We start from the raw sequence: 18,647 nt of genomic DNA on the forward strand, positions 1-18,647 counted from the left end.
TGTCCTGTTGGCCTCGCAAAAGCAACTCCAGGCAAGACAAGAAAGCCAACTCTGGCCGAGCTTCGTTTCCGCTCATTGTCACTGTCACGGCCTGCCCGCCATCCGACTTTTTTCTTCTTTTCCTTTTTTCTCCATCTTCCGTCACTCTCTCGACCCTCATTTCTCCTCTCCGACTCGACGTCTCAACGAATACGACGACGACACGCACGATATCTACAGACCAGCACACTCCCTACCTACGGATACCCTACCTTAATTCACGGGCCTTTTTCCCATCTTCTACAATCTTCGCACGACCGCTTTTTAATACCGACTTTATCGACCGACCGCACACCTCTTGCGCTTCAACCTTTTCCAAACTCTCCGACCTGCAATCCCGCCGAGTCTACCGGCCCTATCCGCTCGCCCTGCGCGCCAAACGCACGAAATCATCACGCCCGTCAAAGCGCTGATTTCAACCCACGACGTCCCGTCCCCCGACCTTTCTTTCCTCGACACATCTTCATCGGAGCATCGACCGACATCACGATATCGATCCCCGCGTGGACTGCGACATGTTACAGCGGAGAACCGTTAACGAATAACCAAAACCGCTGCGCCGACAAATCGCTACCGATCGCAGCGCCGATCATGGCCTCCAAAGACCAGGGCACCGGGCCCAATAAACCCCCGATCGACGACGATGCCTTTCCGAAGCCTCAGTTCCCAGGCCGCTCCGACCGGCCAGGCCCGCCGAGCATCATCTCCTCGAGAATGACAGACATCGCGTCCGATGACGGCGGCGAAGGCACAGCCCAGGCAACCTCCGAAAACCCACGTCGCAAAAGCGGCATGGCCTCCGACACGTTGTCACGGCCGGGCACAGCAAAGACGGGCATGTCTGGATCCAGAGAAGGCTGGCGACGAGGCCCGCCTCCACGACTGAACTACATCACGAGTCTCCACGAGAAGAGAGGAAGCACTGGTGCAGGTAGTAACGCCGGCTCCGTCAGCACTCGTCCTCCAAGTTCCGCAAGCCGCAGCCATGTGCCGTCGCTCACATCATCGGCCTTTTTCCGTCCCATGAGCTCTCAGAAGCTGCAGGCGCAGCGTGGTGGCTCTCGCCCCGCTACTCAGAACCGACAGCAACCGACGTTGGAGGATGTTGAGCGTGCGGAACAGAGCCCTGCTGCGGCAGCTGCTGTCGCCAGCGGTGGACCGAACGCCAGGCATAGCATCATTTCAAACCCGGTTTCGAACCCCGTTGCTCGACTCCAGCGACAACTCAGTGGAGACGGCGATGGACGCCCGCCTCCGTCTCGCGGAACCGACTACACCGATCAGGGGACGTACGACAGGATAACGGCCAATACCAGCCCCACGCATGGACACCATCCGGCCGGCAGCTTGTCCGAGAGTGTGACTCCGATCTACCGGCAGCAGCGCAACAGCCGGAACCTCAGCGTCACCGTGGATAGAGGTTTCAGGGACCGAGGCAACCAGCCGAGCCCTGTCAAGTCTCCGCGGTCGTTCCGCTCGAGTTTTCTGCTACCGGGGAGAAGCGATGGCGAACAGAACAAGTCCCACAGGAGCCTGCCTGGCGCCGAGAAGCTTTCATCTACCGCTTCCACTCCACGCCTCAACCCTGTGGACTCCTCAAGACCTGCCGACAAGAACAACTTGAAGAAGTCAAAAACCAACCTGGGCTACGTCTTCCAATACTTTGAGGGAAACACCGTCTTCTGCCTTGGCGGTCGCTTCCAGAACACCAAGCATAGGCCAGTGAACGTGGCGACAGGCTTGTTCATCATCATCCCGGCCGTCCTCTTCTTCGTCTTCTCCGCACCCTGGATCTGGCACAACATCAGCCCTGCCATCCCAATCACATTCGCATACCTTTTCTACATCTGCATTTCCTCCTTCTTCCATGCCTCGGTTTCCGATCCTGGCGTAAGTTTACTCCTCTGAGTTGTCCTATTACAGTTGACTAACATGCTGTAGATCCTGCCTAGGAACCTCCACGTTTTCCCTCCTGCAGAACCTACCGAAGACCCCCTCCGACTTGGCCCTCCTACCAACGATTGGACGCTCATCAAGTCCGCCGAATCATCAACCGCAGCCATGGAGGTCCCTGTCAAGCACTGCAGAACCTGCAACATCTGGAGACCTCCTCGTGCTCACCACTGCCGTCTCTGCGATAACTGCATCGAGACGCACGACCACCACTGCGTCTGGCTCAACAACTGCGTTGGCCGACGTAACTACCGATATTTCTTTGCCTTCGTGTCATCCGCCACATTCCTCTCTTTATACCTTCTTGGCGCCTCTTTGGCCCAGATCCTCATCCACATGAACCTTTCCAACATTTCCTTCGGCCAATCCATCGACGACTTCCGTATCCCGTTTGCGATGGTCATCTACGGCTTCGTTTCATTCCTCTACCCGGCCGCCCTCATGGGGTACCATATCTTCCTGATGGCGCGAGGCGAGACCACTAGAGAGTATATCAACTCTCACAAGTTCATCAAGAAGGAGCGCTTCCGGGCGTTCACTCAGGGCAGCATGCTCAAGAACTGGATCGTTGTTCTCTGCCGGCCTAGGCCTCCTACCTATTACCAATTCAAGAAGAGGTACAACGCCGGCGACCAACGCCTCGGTGCTTCCAGAGAACAACCCATAACCGACACCCAGGGCATGGAGATGCAGAACGTCAAGCCGTCTGCCGGGTTTCAAGGCCCCGTTTCTCTACGCAACGAAGTCAACACTTCAATGACATAATTTCTTTCTTTTTGCGCGATTGTTTGGTGCTCGGCGTTGTTAGCGGGAGCGATCATACGTCTGCCGGATCCTGGATACCTGTAATGTATGTTTTCTATTATACCCGGTTTTACCTCCCTCTAGGTAAACAGACACATACCTTCGGCTTTCTCCTCTTCATTTCGAAGAGCAAGCTGGAGTATGACGCCGGGGCAAATTCCTCCGCGTCTGGAGCTTGTACATAGACACTTGGCGCAATTCACAGCGCTTGAAAAGAAAACGCTAGTGAATACCCTCCAATCTCGACGTCATTTCGTTTGCCGAGTGAAAGCCAGGAGGTGAGTGATTCATTCGCACCAGCTTGCTAATCGCAGTGTCACTTGCCACCGTCCAAACACGTTTCCGACCTCATCACCGACCCGGATCTCCGGGTTTGTGAGTTAGTCACTGTGCAACCTAGCCCGCCAACGTCCATAAATATCCTCAATTGTCCACACTGGAAGGGAAGGGTGTACAGGTCCAAGTGCAAGTTGCCGATCAACGGACTCACAACTTCTCACGTCACATTCAAAAAGATTTCACAATGCAGTACGAATTCGACGGCTACTCGGAGGCCAGCAGCAACAGCAGCCCCGGCCGCGCCGCCGCCGCCAACACCCGCAACCAGGGCACCGGCACCGGACAGAACCGGAATCACGGGGAGAGGCGAACAGAGGACGCGGACGGGTTTTACCACGGGACCGGCCGCTTCGCGCGCGAGAATAGGGGGTATGAGGCGCGCGATCGAAGACAGCAACAGCAGCAGCAGCAGCAGCAGCAGCAGAGACCTCGTTACACTTCACCTTACCAGGCCGCCTTCTTCGAGTACGTCGGCTCTGCGGGCCCGAGGAGGAGCGAGGAGGAGTGGAGTCGGATTTTCATGGAGGCGTTCCGGAGGACTGCGGAGGAGAGACGCGGCGGTGGCGGTGGTGGTGGTGGTGGTGCGACTACCAACGGTGCGGGTGCGGGGCTGGGATATGCCGCGTACGGAGGAGGCACGTACGAAGACGAGGAGTACGCACGGGACGGGTTCGAAGACGGGAGGGGGATGGGATACGAGGAGTTTCTGGGTGGTTTGTTCGCCGGCGCTGGGTCTTGGTACCAAGGAACCGGGTTTGAAGGAGGAAGGGGCGGTCTTGGTGATGGACGGCGACGGACGCGAGGCTCGTTTGGACATGGCCCGGGCTCGGGGGTTAGGTTTGAGGAGTTGTTTGGGTCGCCTGGACACCACCACCTCCACTATGGCGATGGCGAGTACGGCGACGCGGGACCGAGGCGCGGGGGCGCGGGGATGACGAGGGAGGAGTTCGATGACCTCTTCCGGGCGCGGTTCGAGGGGCCGAGTCCGACTGGGTACGGGGGCGGTGGGCCGCCTGCGGATTTGTTTGAGCGGTGGCGTTCGGATTGGTGAGGATTGGTTTTTTTTGGTTTGGCGGGGCGGAGATGAGGATTTGAGATAGCGGGTTTGCGTGGTAATTGAGTCAGTAATATTGCGAGGTGTGTGAATTGTTCCTGGGCTGTGATGAAGTGAGTTGGGGATGGGGTTGAGGATAACATGCCGGGGTGATCTTTTGTCGAAGGCGTTCGTAGCTTGGGATGCTGCCTGGGCTTACGAGAGGATAGGCGCCGGCGGGAGGTGGGATGTTTTCAGGGATGTGCTTCTTTTCTGCCTGGTGTTACCGTGGAATCTGTGTCCAAAAACATATTCGACGAGAAGACGGGCTTCTGAGGATGCTCCTCAGCTATGAATACGACCTCAGCAGACTGGTGACCGACCGAGTTGTGAGATTACACCTAGTGTTCTACGACGTGATGAGCACGCCGGACATATGCACCAGATAGACGCTACTTCCCATCCCCTCGGGTCCAAACCATGTTCTTCACCCTCGAAACTATTTCCATCGTAGGGCTGCATATTTGACATCAGCCCTCCGAGAAAAGCTTAGCATGCGCCGCCAGCCCGGTTCCGCTTCAGCATCGTCGAAATCGCCGGGGAAGGGGAGGTCGCCTCGCTAAACATGCGAAGTCCTTTTGTCACGGACCAATCACGGGCGTCCGACGGCAGGCGGGTCCCCGTCATCGCCGGTCCGGCACCCGGGGCTCCCACTGGCCGAGGGGGAGGGGAGGGGAGGGAGGGTCTCAGCCTGATTGAAGACGCAAGATCATGGGTTTCTTTATCTCTCTGTGAATGATTTATATTGGGGCACTCCCGCGGACACTTTGAATCCATTTCTTTTTCCTCTGAGACACTTATGGTAAGAAGATATCCGTATCGAAGATGGACCTCCCGCAGGAGCAGGACGTACCGGCCGAACCGGCCCCGCGGCTGGCCAAGGGCAAGTTATACGCCACGGAGAACCACTGGACCATCCACCGCGAAATCATCACGCGGCTCTATCGGGACGAGAACAAGTCCCTGAAGGAGGTGAAGAAGATCATGGAGGGCGAGTACTTCTTCTACGCGACGTGAGTCCAGATCCCCCTGCCCCCCCCCTCTCATGGCTGATAAAGCGTCGGGTCGGCTGAAGGCTGTATGTCCAGTGACAGGATGTACAAGACGCGCATCAAGCGCTGGGGCCTCGACAAGAAATTCAAGGAGGCCGAGGTCCTCGCCATCCTCCAGCTCAAGAGGGAGCGCGACAGGCTCGGCAAGAAGTCCCGCTTCGCCATCCGCGACCAGGACGTCGCCTGGGACCGCGTGCTGTACTACATCAAGCGCCGGCCCGACCTGCAGAGACACCTGGGCTTCGCCGCGCACGAGCGGGACGTCGTCGACTGGGACCGCGTGGCGGCGTACCTCGCGCGAAGACCGGAGCTGCGGGGCGACCTCGCCGCCGCCGACGCCGAAATCACGACCCGCACCCCGCCTCCCTCGCCGCCGCCGCCGCCGCCGCGTCTGTTCCAGCCCGCGACGGGCCTGCGCTTCGCGGACGAGATCGTGCGGATGCTCCGCGACTTCCTGCACGGGGTCTTCGAGGCGCGGCACTGGACCGTGGTCGACGACGGCGGCGCGCTGCTCTGCTCGCGCGGCAAGGTCGCGTGCCGCGGGGAGCTGGCGGCGTGGTGCGGGATCATGGGCGGCGTGTACGACCTCTTCCGCGGGGGCCGGGTCGGGGCGGCGGTCGGGGTGTTGCACGGCCGGTTCGACGAGCTCGCGTGGATCATCCGGGACCTCGACCCCGAGCTGTCGTTTTTCCACTGCTACATCGTCCTGGGCCAGCCCGCGCCCATCTCGGATCTCTTGTTGCGGTACGTGTGCCGGATGTACGCCGCGGTGCTGGGGGCGCGGCATCCCCTGACGCTGATCTGGAAGAGGGTGTGGGGGGTGGGCGCGGAGGACCGGGTGCATATCCTGAGTGCCGTGGTTGGGTATAGTGCGCGGTTTCTGGAGGAGAGGGTCGGGTTGTTGAATGTGACGCTGAATTGGATTCACGGGTTGCAGGGACAGCTTTTGCAGAGTACGGGGGAGGCGCGTGGGAATGATTTTGAGAGGTTGTTGAAGGGGTATGAGGGGGCCGCGGGGGATTATCTGGATAGGGGACTGAGGAAGGAGGGGTGTAAGTGCTTGTTTGAGCTTGCTGGGCTTTATATCACTGCGGAACGGTTTGAGGAGGCAAAGGCTGTGCTTGATAGGGCTGACGAGGTAATTTTTGAAACGGAGATGAGCGGATGCCTTGGGGGAGAGGAGGTGCGGATGTGGTCGTATGGGAACATGGGCCAGATGAATTACGAGATGGTGACGTTGGGCAGTTTGAGGAGCGAAGTTACCGCGAGATACGAGGCTGCCGTGAAGAGCGAGGAGACGCAGAGGATAGATTCCTGGTCGTTGACAATACCCAGTTGAAAAACAAAAAGCCGCGAGTTGCTGCTCGCGGCCCGTTACTACGCAACCAGAGACTACCTATCCCGCTCCGTGGTGATTGAAATACAGCGCGTCCGGGGGCAACAGACTATCCCAGTTTCCCGGTATCGCCTGACCACCCGTCGTGAAGACCCAGTCGAGGTCGAGCCTCATGTCCATATCGATCCCCCCGTGGTCCTCCCTCTGCTCGTCGACCGGCTGCTCACCGGGCTGGACGGGCGATATACTTTGAAAACTACTCATGCTCTTGGACGTCCCCGTGCCGGCCGGACTATCCGTCCTCGCCCTCTTCCTCGAGCCCTGGTCGCCAGGCCTCACGAACCCGAGTCCCGGCACCATCCCAGCCGCAGCCTTCCTCGCCCTTCCTCCTCCTCCTCCTCCTCCTCCTCCTCCGCCTCCGGCCCCCTGACTCAGCCTCCTCGACCTGAGCTCCCACTTGCGCTGCAGTATCATCAAGAAGTCGCGGGCCCTCTTGGCGCACTCCCACGACGACGAGAGCTCCTCGAGGGCGCGGAAGCAGACGCTGAGGTGTGTGGCGGTCTCGGCGGTCCTCCTGCGGCGGCGGCGGGACATGGAGGCGAAGATGAGGATGACGGCGGCGGAGAAGACGACGGCGACGCCCTGGATGCTGACGCGGCGGAGGGAGTAGAGGCGCTCGTAGGTCTGGATGAGCTTGGCGATGGCGGCGGCGGACTCGATGCACATGCGCTGGGCGTGCATGTAGCCCGGGCCCTGGGGCGGTTGGGGCTGGAGGTAGGAGGAGGACATCCACGGCCTGTGGGAGTGGATTACGTTTTGGTAGTATTGCATGCTGTTCGGGCGAGAGGGTGTTAGTTAGATGTTGTCTACGAAGGATCGTGGTCGAGTTTGTGGGCGAGAGAGATTGACTGACTGGAGTAGGAGGACGTGTGGCAAATAGGTGCCTTCGGCGTCGTCCGGGTCGACTTGTAAAATTGCTGGGAGTTTCTCCTTCCATACGAAGAGCCTCGACACAATCTTTTCGTTGTTTTCTTGTAAAATGTTTTTGGGTATTTTGGAGTTGCCGTATCTGGAGTGGAGGCTATTGTCAGTAATCTGACGTCTACTGCAGCATTGTCGTCTGAGTGAACGCAACTTACAATGTGTGGCCGAGAGGCGCCATGATTTCGCACAATCCTATTCTCTGGAGATTGACGTCCTCGACGAAGCTCTCCGATGCGGAGCCGTTGCTGCTCGGCGAAGTGTACGGAAACCATTTTGCACCGTCCGTTGTGCTGCCCGTGGGCTTGTGAACTGTGATATCATCCAAACTGACGCGGAACGGTCGACCCCTGTAATATCCTAGACTCCTGTGAAACGGAATAGTCAGCAGAAGAACATTTTTTTGTGATTCCCGCTCAAACGTACTGATCCACCACATATGTAGCCCAAAAGACCGTTCGACGCAACTCGGCCTCGGCGTGCGTTAGAATCCCCTTTGCAACGTACGGAGTCATGTCTTTATGAAGCGCCAGGTCAAAAGCAAGTCGTATAGCCATTCCTTTAGAAAACGCAAAGTTAGCAACGGACCGGACGAGTTCCCCAAGAAACTCTCATGAGTGAAAAACAGTACCGCTGTACAACCAGCCCCTTGAGTCCCTATTGGCTCCGATCTCGTGGCTGCTGAGGACAACCATGGCCTGAACTGTTGAAACCGAGGGGGAGTCTAGTTCGATCTCCAGGAGGGTTTTGGCTCGTGCGGCGAAAAAGTCTGGAAGAGACTTTGGAAAGGTCACAAACCTCGGATGATATCGCGTTTCGAAGGCGGCACCTAAAGAGCACCTACAGACAGTTAGAAGTGTTTTATGAGAGGAATTGTGTACAAACGAAAACTGGGAGACGAACATTGCGTTTCTGAGAGCCTCGGAGTAATACGGCGTATCCTCTTCTCGTTCAAGCCACTTAAACTTGGCCTCTTCGTACAGAGTCCGGTCAATAATTGGAGATGACGGATTTTGCCACGCAAAGTAAAGATTGATGAGGTGCTCCTCGAGATCCGGCGGAATCGTCTTTCCGTACCCCAAATTGTCCAAGTGTTCCTGGCCGTCGTTCCGTACAGTTCGGTCCACAGCCAAAGTTTCGCTCCCGGCCGGCATTTCAACCAGGCTAAAATTCGAAGTCGGTCCAAAGTAAGAGATCTGGCCGTTGGGTCCGATGTGCAGCGATCCCAGCCGGTCCGAGAGCTGGTTGACGAGATCTTCTTCCGTCGTCCCGGACGCGCTGTCGTCGTTGTCGACGTCGCTCAGAGCGGCCTCCGAGTACGAGCTCAACAACGGATGACTCGGAGCCCGCACGCTGGCGATGTCCACGCCCGTGGATTCGATGATTTCGTTGTTTTCCGGCGGGCTCCAGTCCCAATCCGCAATTCCTCTCGGCACGACGTCCCGGGCCCGGTTCCAGACTTGGGCGTTTTCGTCATGTCTGTTGTCACCCAGACCGAAGGAAGTCACGTCCAAGGGCAGGGAGAACTCGGGAGGAAGCTGCCCGGGTGGTGCAATGGGGTGCGGAACCGGAATGGATGGTGCGAACGGCTGTGTCCCCAGAGACAGTGCCGGGTCAATGGGCGGCGTCGGATTCTTCTCCAGCGTCGTTTGGACTTTGGAGAGTCCTAGGGTGTCCAGGATTCTGGTGAGGCTCTTGTTCTCGTCTGGAGGCATGGGGGGGGTTTGGAGGCCATGTTGGTTGATGAAATGGCAGAGCTGGTCAACTCTGCTGGATAACAACTCGACAGCAACGCGAAGGGAGAGTCTGCTTGTTGTCAGCTCCGACAAGGCCTCCCGTCTCTTTTTTTCAACGATAGAGACTCGAAAGGAAATCTGACTTGCGCTTGTCCTCTCCGGCCTGATATCGACACTCTCTACCTTTGTTTTTGCAGTTGGAGCAAAGTGGCGTAACCCCGTCACACTACAAAATGGCCGTTAGTGGCAATAATCGTGTTGGGCCGAGTTCAGAAGGCTCTGAAGTCGATATCACGCATGGGTGGTTTGTTATTAGCTGGGCTTAGGGAAACGGTTTCCGTACCTTGATCTTGCTCTCCCTGCATGAGATGCACGCCGTGGTGACGTGTCTCCTCTTGCTCTCGGATTTCGATGGTTGGGGCATGACCGCCTGCTGCTCTACGGAATGACGCCTGTCTCTCTCTCTCTCTCTTTGTGTTGAAGGAGTGGAGGATTGGGAACTGGGCCTAGGGTCTGATGTATGATGGGGGCAATGGACTGGTTCTTGACCGATCCAGAGGTCCACTCGGCTTGCAGTACTCAGCATGCCGTGCCGTTGGTATGTATGTGTACGAAGTAAAGGTACCTTAGTTTTGGTGTCATGTCATGTACGTGGGCGTAGGAATAGGCGTTAGTCGCGGTGTGCGTGGACACCGAGCCGAGGCCTACAGGGAACTTGCTGGACGCTAGAGCAACTATGCCGCTCTCTGATAGGGCGCTAAGGTTTGGCGAGCCAGCTGTACTCTGTATGCTCGGCTGAGATGCGGCGATAGTCTTCCCTAAACCAGTAGTTGTGTATCCGCGCCCTTGGTTTTGGTTTCTCTGTCAAACTGTGCTTCATGTCGTCGGTTTCTGCCATTTTACTTTTGATTTAATATCTATGGCAAAGCGTCTTGATTTGTTTTTCCAAGAGACGCCCGCTTCGTGACTCGCACGCAACATCATGTAGCCAGCCAGCTACCAACAGGCCATCATTTACGAGTCTTGATTTTTCTGCTCAAGCAACATTCACTTGTGAACTTTACATGACTTCAGTTTTCTGTACTGTAAAAGATGTGGCTTGGCTGTGCCAACAAATAAGCTTATCTTCTATCAATCGAGTAGCGTATGCCGAGGCATCGCGGAGGCAACCGAGCAACCAGTAAGCATAAAACAAGCCGTGCTGAACTCTGGGCAGAATCTGGAGTTCGAGCGCGCGAACGCTTTACCTATTTGATGAATCATACCATAAATACAATCTGATGTTGAACCAACGGTAAGTTCCACTACTCGCTCTCGTGGGCAGGGTATCTGAGACAGCTGCCGGGGCTGGTAGATGCCGACATGCCGTGTCTACGATGCCAGGTTTTTCGCACGCGATATGCCACGAGGGAAAAACGGCCTCACCCCAAGGACATCGTTATCCTTGTTGAACGGAGTGGGTTCGCACTTTAGGTTATTACCGAACTTCGTTTGATCCTCGTAAAGACTCCGTAGCGATTCGTCCGGTCCATAGCCACAACGGTGTTCGGACGTGTCAAAACCTTCGAGGCGTTGCCAAACCCGCGAGAACGGCATGTCAATAAAGAATAGGCGACCCCTGAAACCTCAGCTAGACTAAAAGAAGAAGTCGTATCCTGACCAGTCATAGCCGTACTTAAACAATTAGATGGCAATCATCGCATGTAGAATGGCAAATCGGGGAGCGGGGAGTTCCCCAGTCTCGCAACGTCTTGCCAAGTTGAATAATTTCACTGTATTCGTGCTGAGGATGAGGGCCCCTTTTGCGTGATCACGAAGTAAATAAATAGCCTCTGAATCCGCACAAAGCCAAGTAATACCAAGTAACAAATTGTATGAGTCTGACATGCATTGGACAATCGAAGGGCGTGGTTCTTAAACGACATCTTTCTTTTCTGGTGGATCTAGACCGGAGCCATCGCGGGGACACTACCGGAATTATGCCCCGAGAGGATCTGATATGTGAACTATTCTTGCACTCTCATAGGGTGATCGGAACCCTAATCCCGAGATCCCCACCCCCATCAAAGCTTGGATTCAACTACGAACCTGAATTGTCTCAAAGGCTGTGACTGAAAGACACCAGAATCGCCGTGTTTGAACTCAAAGATCAGTGCCTCTATGTCGGGAGGGAACCGGCGCCGGCGGAGAGACCTACGGAGGCTGTTCCCCGGGTGGACCCACCGATTACCGGCCCCATCCGGGACCGAACAAGGCAATTCTGGCCGGGAAAGGAGGGGTCATTACCAAGTGGTTTTCGTCAATAATTCCCATTCTAGTTGCACCCATTGCAGATGACGTCTCTCAAACCGCCAAGCCATCAGTGACATACTCCTATGAGCTCTTTCGACGAACGATTCTTCATACCAGGTCGGAAATCTGTCGTCGCAAAGGTGCAGAATGTGGAGAGACAAAACCCACCGTGATACTCTATAAAATACCCCGCGTCTGCACCCCCACGACAAAGACGTTGGACTTCATCGGACCTACCGTTTCACATCTCCGAAAGTTTCGTTTTCGTCATCGTGATAGACCAGGAGAAAAGGCAAAAATGACAATCAGGAACGGCCAGACGAACGGGACTCGCTTCCCCAGCGCCTCACCTGCGCGCCTTTTCTCAACGTCCGAAGCCTCGGCCCTCGACACCTTTTCAGCCATCTGCGCCCAACGAGCAACATCGGATGAATACCCCCTGGCCGCATCGATCGAGAAGAACATCCCCATCTACGACCTCCCGCCTTACGCCAGCCTCAGCAAAGACCAGCGTGCCGCCCTCCAGGACGAGTGGTACCGCGTCCTCATCTCCGGCCCGGGCGTCTTCGTGACCAAGGGCCTCTACCGCGACAGGGCCCTGATCGAGGCCGCCAACGCCGCGTTCGCGTCCATCATCGAGGAGGAGAAGAAGTCGGGCGTGGCGAAGGGAGACCACTTCGCCAGCGCCGGCAAGAACGACCGGATCTGGAACTCCTTCAGCAAGCACGGGCTCCAGGACCCGGCGTCCTTCGTCGAGTACTACTCGAACCCGTACCTCGGCCTGATCTCGAGCGCGTGGCTGGGGCCCGGATACCGCATCACCGCGCAGGTGAACAACACCAAGCCCGGCTCCGCGCCGCAGGTCTGCCACCGGGACTACCACGTCGGCTTCCAGACCGCCGAGGCCTCCGCGCAGTTCCCCCGCGCCATGCAGGTCGCGAGCCAGCTGCTGACCCTCCAAGGCGCCGTCGCGCACTCCGACGTCCCCGTCGAGAGCGGGCCGACGCGGCTGCTGCCGTTCAGCCAGACCTTCGAGCCCGGGTTCGTGTCGTACCGCCGCCCGGAGTTTAACGAGTATTTCTTGAAGAACTACGTGGCGCTGCCTTTGGAGGTGGGCGACGGCCTCTTCTTCAACCCCGCGCTGTTCCACGCTGCTGGGAAGAACGAGTCGGCGGATGTGTACAGAATGGCCAACCTGCTCCAGATCAGCAGTGCGTTTGGCAAGCCGATGGAGTCGGTCAACGCCGTGCCGCTGGTGGAGAAGACCTGGGACCACTTGGCGAAGCTGTATGAGCAACAGGGTATGAGTGACGAGGTTAAGTCTTTCGTGGCGGCTGTGGCAAACGGTTATCCGTTCCCGACGAACCTCGATAACAACCCGCCGAGAAATGAGGGTATGGCGCCGGAGTCGGAACAGGACAACATCACCACGAGTCTCGTTGAGAAGAAGAGTAAGAAAGAGGCAGTAGACGCTCTTAAGAGCTTTGTATCCAGGTGCCAGGCATAATGATCAAACAGAAATGAAGACAAATACATGTAATCCAACGCTTTACACAGTATCTTCAGGGCTCGGTGCTTTTTGATCTTCTATTAAGAGCTTCCATTCGAGTTATGTCCAACTTTTGTAATGTTAAGCCCAGCGCGGCCGGCCAATGTTCCATCAAAACGAGAGACTGCTTGCTAACGGCTTCCAGACTGTCAAAGAGCATGGCAAAATTCCCGAGATGCCAAGAAATTCTCTTCAACAATCCAGGAACCACGTTTTCTCAGCGACTGGAATGTTGCCATTGCCAAGCAATCATGCGGCAAGGGCGTTGTGAAGGCTTCTTGGCGATTTACCGAGGAAGCCATCACGGCCACTTATGTCGTTGGTGGAACCAACAACACTGATGTTCCCGATTTCATCTTCATCGAGTATGGACTTTCGAAAAGGAGAGGTCCGGATGGAGGAAGTAAACTTGATCTTGTTAGTTGGGTAAATGTGAAGGGTCGAGAACAGAACGTGGACGTTTGCAGTCTGTTCATCACGAGCCCGCCAAAACTCTCACGTCGCAGGCTTCAAGGATACGCGCCAATTTACAGACTGTCGCGGCTAATGCGAAGAAAACCCTCCATTTAGCGCTCTAGTTCTAGACCACTGGGAAGCAACATCTAGATTTCCTCGAGAGGGTCTGCTTTCAGTAAGCGCCACGGCGTCTGCTTTGATCTGTACTCGAAAGAGGCGCATGGCCAGAGTACGGCGCCGGTCGAAAGGTTCCAAAAGCCACAAGTGCGTTCGGAGAGAACCGAAAGGCCACGGGGGCTCACCACGGCCCGTGGCATCCAAAATAGACGCGCTGGGTTCTCGCAAGTCCAACACCGGCTCGGTTCCAAAATGCGGACAAGCCGGTGCTACCAAGACAAGCCTTTCAGCCCCAGACCAGCCGTCAAAGACTCTGGGCTGGTTCTCCTCAGAAGCTTGCCGTGACGTTGCAATGCTGGCTAATCCCAATGCTGTGCTCTGGCGTCGACGGGGGCCTTTGTGATGTGAGACCATCCCCTAGGATCCCTACCAAACGCGGTGCGCCCGGCAACCGAGTCCGGAGACTTGTTTGTATTGACGGAATCGAGAGACTGACACCGTTTACATCACTAGCCGGTGATCGAGGTCGTTCTAGCGCGCATGGAGGGGAAGCCACGGGCTACACAGCCTGGGTCTCTCTGGGGAATCGGCGTGGCAAGTTGGCGATCTTTCGTCTCTCGTGGCGCCTTCCACGGTGCTACGATGCCTCCAACTTGCTAGGGATGGCATTCTGTATATAATGGTTCCAGACATCCGTGTCTTTACCCCATATTCTTCTCATCATCACACAGCATCCATTCCAACAATCGACAGTACAACTTGAAGCAGCTCAAACAATCACCGCTCCCGTATCACAACGTCCGCAAGCACCTCTTGTCTTACTTGAACGATTCCACTCCTCACGCAATAAAAAGCGCGTCACAGCCACATCGACAAACAAAACCGAGCGTTTTCCATTCAGCTTCAATCACCCATCAGCTCCTCGTCCCGACCTTACCCAGTCATCTCATCTTCCAAGATGGTTGCCAGCAGCCGCATCCTCGCCGTGGCTTCCGCCTTCGCCGTCGGCGCCTCCGCCGCCGCCGTCCCCGTCCTCCGTCGCCAGGAGGACGGCAACAGGTGGACGGCCACCAACTACACCTGGGGATGCTCCCCCGGCGGCTGCATCGCCAACTTCTTCCTCCTGGGACAGGAGGGTTTCCCCTCCGGCGCGCCGGCCTTCGACGTCCAGTGCAGCCCCGTCTACGTCCAGCAGGACTGGACGGCGTGCAAGAACGCCGACGGGTCCGACATGGCTCCCGAGTCGGTCGTCTACGCCGTCTGGCAGAAGAACGAACCCACCGATCCCAATCAGTACGTCAACATCGCGCACGTCTACTACCGCCAGGAGGACGGGCTCTACTACATCGCCCAGACCAACTCCACCGGTTTCGTCCCTGAGCAGGGCGCTTCTGAGTTCTTCGACATCGCCAGCGTCCTGCCCGCCCCTGAGAGCCATCTCCCCCCTCCTACTCTGACGAGCACCCCGTCTGCTCCGGTCACGATCCAGTCCGACGCTCCAGCTTCCGACCCTATCCAGTCTGATATTGCCGCTCCCGATCCTGTCCAGTCTGATATCGCGGCTCCCAACCCTATTCAGTCTGACGCTCCGGCTTCCGACCCTCTCCAGTCTGATATTGCCGCTCCCGTCCCTATCCAGTCCGACGCTCCGGCTTCCGACCCCATCCAGTCTGATGTTCCCACCCCCGACCCCGTCCAGTCCGACGCTCCCATCCCGTCCACTGATCTTACGGTAACTGATCCCGTCCCCCCTGCCGGAGAGAACATCCCCAATTCTGACGATGGCACCCAGGACACCGGATCCGACAACGTCATCACTCCCGGCGGTGGTCCCACCGACGACCCGGTTCCTACCCAGAGCGAGGCCCCTTCGCCGGCCCCTACCGAGACTGAGCCCACTTCAGATGACCCTGCGTCTACCCCTGAGGTCATGTCCCAGCCTATCCTGGCCCCCGGCGAGGCCAGCATCGGCACCATCCCCCCCGGTGGTGACGGCGCTTAAGTGGAGGCTCATGTCGTAGGAAGAGATGAAGAGGTCAAGATTACATGAAATAGATCGCGGGACACTGGTGCATTGGGTTGGAGTTATCATTTATGGTCTTTTGCCTTAGCTTCATTTATAATTCATAAGTGACTTTTTGCTACATGATTCCCACATGTCCTAAGTGACGCTCCGATCAACGCTACATGAGACTCTTTTCACCAAGGCTTGGTATCGATAGGGGCAAGAGGCGTCTGGCACTTCGCCGCGAGCGCGGCCTTCGCCTCGTCGCTGTCGATGCTGACGCACGGGGTATCGATGCCCCCGTCGACTCCGTCGCAGATGATGACAGGGTCACCACCGCAGGGGCTGGTAACATTGAAGTTCTTGACCTTGATGTTGTGGCAGACCGCGTCTGGGTTCGTCGAGCAAGTGAGCTTGGCGACGGCGTTACCGTAGACGCCGCTCGTGTAGCCCGAGAAGTTTTCGAACAGGACGTTTGAGACGTTCATTCCCGAGGGGTACTGCTCGCAGGTCGTCTCGTTGATCTGGAAAAGGGTTAGCCATGCTGCATGCTGACAGTACTGCTTCAAAGACTCGGTGTGGTTGTCTTACGTTGAAGTAGCATGAATCGAGGATGATGCCGTAGTCCATTCTCGCCAGCCAGAAGTTCCTTTGTTCCGTCGTCAGAGACATCCGTGAGATTCGAAAGAGTCGGCAAATTAAACTTACTTGTATGTGATGTTCTCGACGTATCCATACCCCACGTTAGGGCCGGCCCAAGTCTTGATTCGAGCACCAGAGTACTAGAGACATTGTCAATCATAACCCAGTTGAAGACGTTGCGGGTGATCCTACGTCTCCGTTCAACATCCACACATTCTCAATGTGGACGTCCTTGACGAACGACATTTCACCGGCATATTGACCAAGCGAGCCGATGGACTGGGACCGTAGCGTTAGTTATCATCCTGCCACATTCATCTCATCTTCATACCTGACCGTGAGTACCTGCAAGAACAATTAGCTTAAACGGCCTGATGAGTTCGAGGGACACTGTGCCTTACCATTGCAGTACATGGTGTTGACGTAAAGATTGGTGTTGTTGGATTTGGGAGAGAAGCAGTCGTCGTCGATGTTGACCCAGACGCGCTCGATGCTAACATCCTGCACGTCCAACGAGTCGAAGAAGTCGGTGTTCTTGGGGATGATGCTGCCGTTGTTCGTGATGGCGGTGGCGATGACGTCCTTGTACTGGATGTTGCTGGCTACGTATTCGGTCAGTGCCGGAAGACTGGAGCATTGATACACGACGCCTGGGGAGCCGTGAGGTGTCGAGTGACTTACATCCGACGATGAAGTTCGTCCAGCAGGGAGAATCCTTCATGTGAATGCCCTGGACCTCCAAGTTCGTGGTGTTCTCCACGTAGAAGAGAATGGGACGGAGGTACTTGTTGTCAGGGTTCTGGAGCAGCAACGGTTAACTAAGCCGCCATGAGGTCGGACGTAGTACGAGGTAACGCATGGCAAGCTCACCAAGATTCTGCAGGAAACGTCCGGTTAGCATAGGTGGAAACCACTGATTTTGATGGCACTTACGATCCGATACCAGCATTGAACTCGTTCCACCATCGTTGGCTATAATTCATCCAAGTTAGAGAAGCTATGCGATGAAATCTGTCGACAATCAATATACCCTTGACCGTTGATAACACCATCACCGTAGATCTTGATGTCTTTTCCGCCCCATTTCCCTGGACACAACACATTAGAAAGCAAGTAAGTCGTCGGGAATTAATTATCATACAAAACATGATGGATTTCTAGTATGTCTGTTAGTTGGAACTTTTAGAGAAAGAGGGGCATCCAGTCTTACTTGAAAAGGGTGCTCGAACGCGTTCTCTTGCCAGTAGGCAACATCGTTGGTGAACTAGATTCAGAATATTAGCGTCTAGACTTTCAAACTAACTGAACCCCCGCAGCATACCTTGATCTCTCCTTCAAGTCTGACATGGACGTCATTGAGGAAGGTCAAGTCGAGAGCCTTAGCAATGACAAAAGTCTTGTTCTTGGGCAAGTACAACGTGCCACCGTTGTTAGCGTCCTGAAGACCCTTGCGGAACTCCTCAGACACATCGTCGGTGTCGTTCCTCGACGCCCGGATCTCGATCGTCTTGCGTCCACACCCACTCGAAGGGGGCGTGTAGGGGTGCTTGTCCCTGAATTCCGAGAGAGATCTCGGAACGCCGGCAGGCAGCTCCACCGCGTACGACAGCACGCCGGTGACGGCGGCCAGCAGGGCGAATGATCGTGAAAGACGCATGGTTTCCGAGCACTCGTCAAAGATGCGATGCAACGACACTACCGAGATCCCGTCAAGTAGAGGTTTCCCAAAAGACGCAGGCGAACTCGGGAGGCGGCCACCGTCCCCGTCTTAAAGGCTTCGGCCGATCACCTCCTTGATGATGCTTTCCAAGTGGAGACCGAAGACATTCCCACTTTCTTCCTCCTCGGGTGAACACCTCATCAGACGGAAAAGTATGTTTAATAGAGTCGGGGCCAACGCATTGTAAGTGATTTCGGAAAATCGGTCTTCGCCCGCTCGGTCGCGGTGATAGCCAACCACCCCCCCGTGGCCCCCGCCGGTTCGGAAAAGACCCCCGGGCCCCTGAGAAGCTCGTGGGAGGCGGTCTGGCGCACCAAACCGATGGAAGATCGTCGTGGGGAAGCTGGCTGGGGAATCTCGGGGTCGTGCGGGGGAGATCCTTGAAGAGGTTGCAGTGCAGCGCTGGGCCTGGGCCCATTGGTGGGAAATCCTGGCTTGCTTGATGATGTTCGGATAAAGACACCGCGCCGCTGGTTAGACTACAAACTTGGACCGGCTGATGATGGGAAAGAGCCGACAGGACATCCGCCTTC

At 56.3% G+C, this 18,647-nt stretch overlaps 7 protein-coding genes across 7 annotated transcripts; 5 read left to right on the forward strand and 2 right to left on the reverse strand.

The window, feature by feature from the left end:
* Positions 1-630: 630 nt before the first annotated feature.
* On the forward strand, positions 631-2,757 carry CkaCkLH20_03116 (uncharacterized protein; the record flags this gene model as incomplete). The annotated part of the gene is made up of 2 exons (XM_038885835.1): positions 631-1,929; positions 1,981-2,757. 2 exons carry the CDS (start codon positions 631-633, stop codon positions 2,755-2,757), a joined length of 2,076 nt encoding a protein of 691 aa, XP_038749034.1.
* Positions 2,758-3,319: 562 nt separating this feature from the next.
* CkaCkLH20_03117 (uncharacterized protein) lies at positions 3,320-4,186 on the forward strand (the record flags this gene model as incomplete). Its single annotated transcript, XM_038885836.1, has 1 exon — positions 3,320-4,186. One exon carries the CDS (start codon positions 3,320-3,322, stop codon positions 4,184-4,186), a length of 867 nt encoding a protein of 288 aa, XP_038749035.1.
* Positions 4,187-5,053: 867 nt separating this feature from the next.
* Positions 5,054-6,619, forward strand: CkaCkLH20_03118 (uncharacterized protein; the record flags this gene model as incomplete). The annotated part of the gene is made up of 2 exons (XM_038885837.1): positions 5,054-5,241; positions 5,317-6,619. 2 exons carry the CDS (start codon positions 5,054-5,056, stop codon positions 6,617-6,619), a joined length of 1,491 nt encoding a protein of 496 aa, XP_038749036.1.
* A 57-nt stretch (positions 6,620-6,676) lies between these two features.
* Positions 6,677-9,312, reverse strand: CkaCkLH20_03119 (uncharacterized protein; the record flags this gene model as incomplete). The annotated part of the gene is made up of 6 exons (XM_038885838.1): positions 6,677-7,448; positions 7,530-7,685; positions 7,756-7,965; positions 8,024-8,156; positions 8,229-8,437; positions 8,501-9,312. The coding sequence occupies 6 exons, from the start codon at positions 9,310-9,312 to the stop codon at positions 6,677-6,679; spliced, it is 2,292 nt and encodes a 763-aa protein (XP_038749037.1).
* A 2,611-nt stretch (positions 9,313-11,923) lies between these two features.
* On the forward strand, positions 11,924-13,132 carry CkaCkLH20_03120 (uncharacterized protein; the record flags this gene model as incomplete). The annotated part of the gene is made up of 1 exon (XM_038885839.1): positions 11,924-13,132. The coding sequence occupies one exon, from the start codon at positions 11,924-11,926 to the stop codon at positions 13,130-13,132; it is 1,209 nt and encodes a 402-aa protein (XP_038749038.1).
* A 1,573-nt stretch (positions 13,133-14,705) lies between these two features.
* On the forward strand, positions 14,706-15,749 carry CkaCkLH20_03121 (uncharacterized protein; the record flags this gene model as incomplete). The annotated part of the gene is made up of 1 exon (XM_038885840.1): positions 14,706-15,749. The coding sequence occupies one exon, from the start codon at positions 14,706-14,708 to the stop codon at positions 15,747-15,749; it is 1,044 nt and encodes a 347-aa protein (XP_038749039.1).
* A 197-nt stretch (positions 15,750-15,946) lies between these two features.
* Positions 15,947-18,051, reverse strand: CkaCkLH20_03122 (glycosyl hydrolase family 28; the record flags this gene model as incomplete). Its single annotated transcript, XM_038885841.1, has 13 exons — positions 15,947-16,276; positions 16,344-16,401; positions 16,461-16,534; positions 16,587-16,673; positions 16,726-16,739; positions 16,796-16,996; positions 17,076-17,193; positions 17,265-17,271; positions 17,328-17,366; positions 17,425-17,482; positions 17,536-17,551; positions 17,605-17,658; positions 17,716-18,051. The coding sequence occupies 13 exons, from the start codon at positions 18,049-18,051 to the stop codon at positions 15,947-15,949; spliced, it is 1,392 nt and encodes a 463-aa protein (XP_038749040.1).
* Positions 18,052-18,647: the final 596 nt, after the last annotated feature.

The sequence above is a fragment of the Colletotrichum karsti genome (assembly GCF_011947395.1).
Source record: "Colletotrichum karsti strain CkLH20 chromosome Unknown Scaffold7, whole genome shotgun sequence".
In the NCBI taxonomy this organism is placed as follows: Eukaryota; Fungi; Ascomycota; class Sordariomycetes; order Glomerellales; family Glomerellaceae; genus Colletotrichum; species Colletotrichum karsti.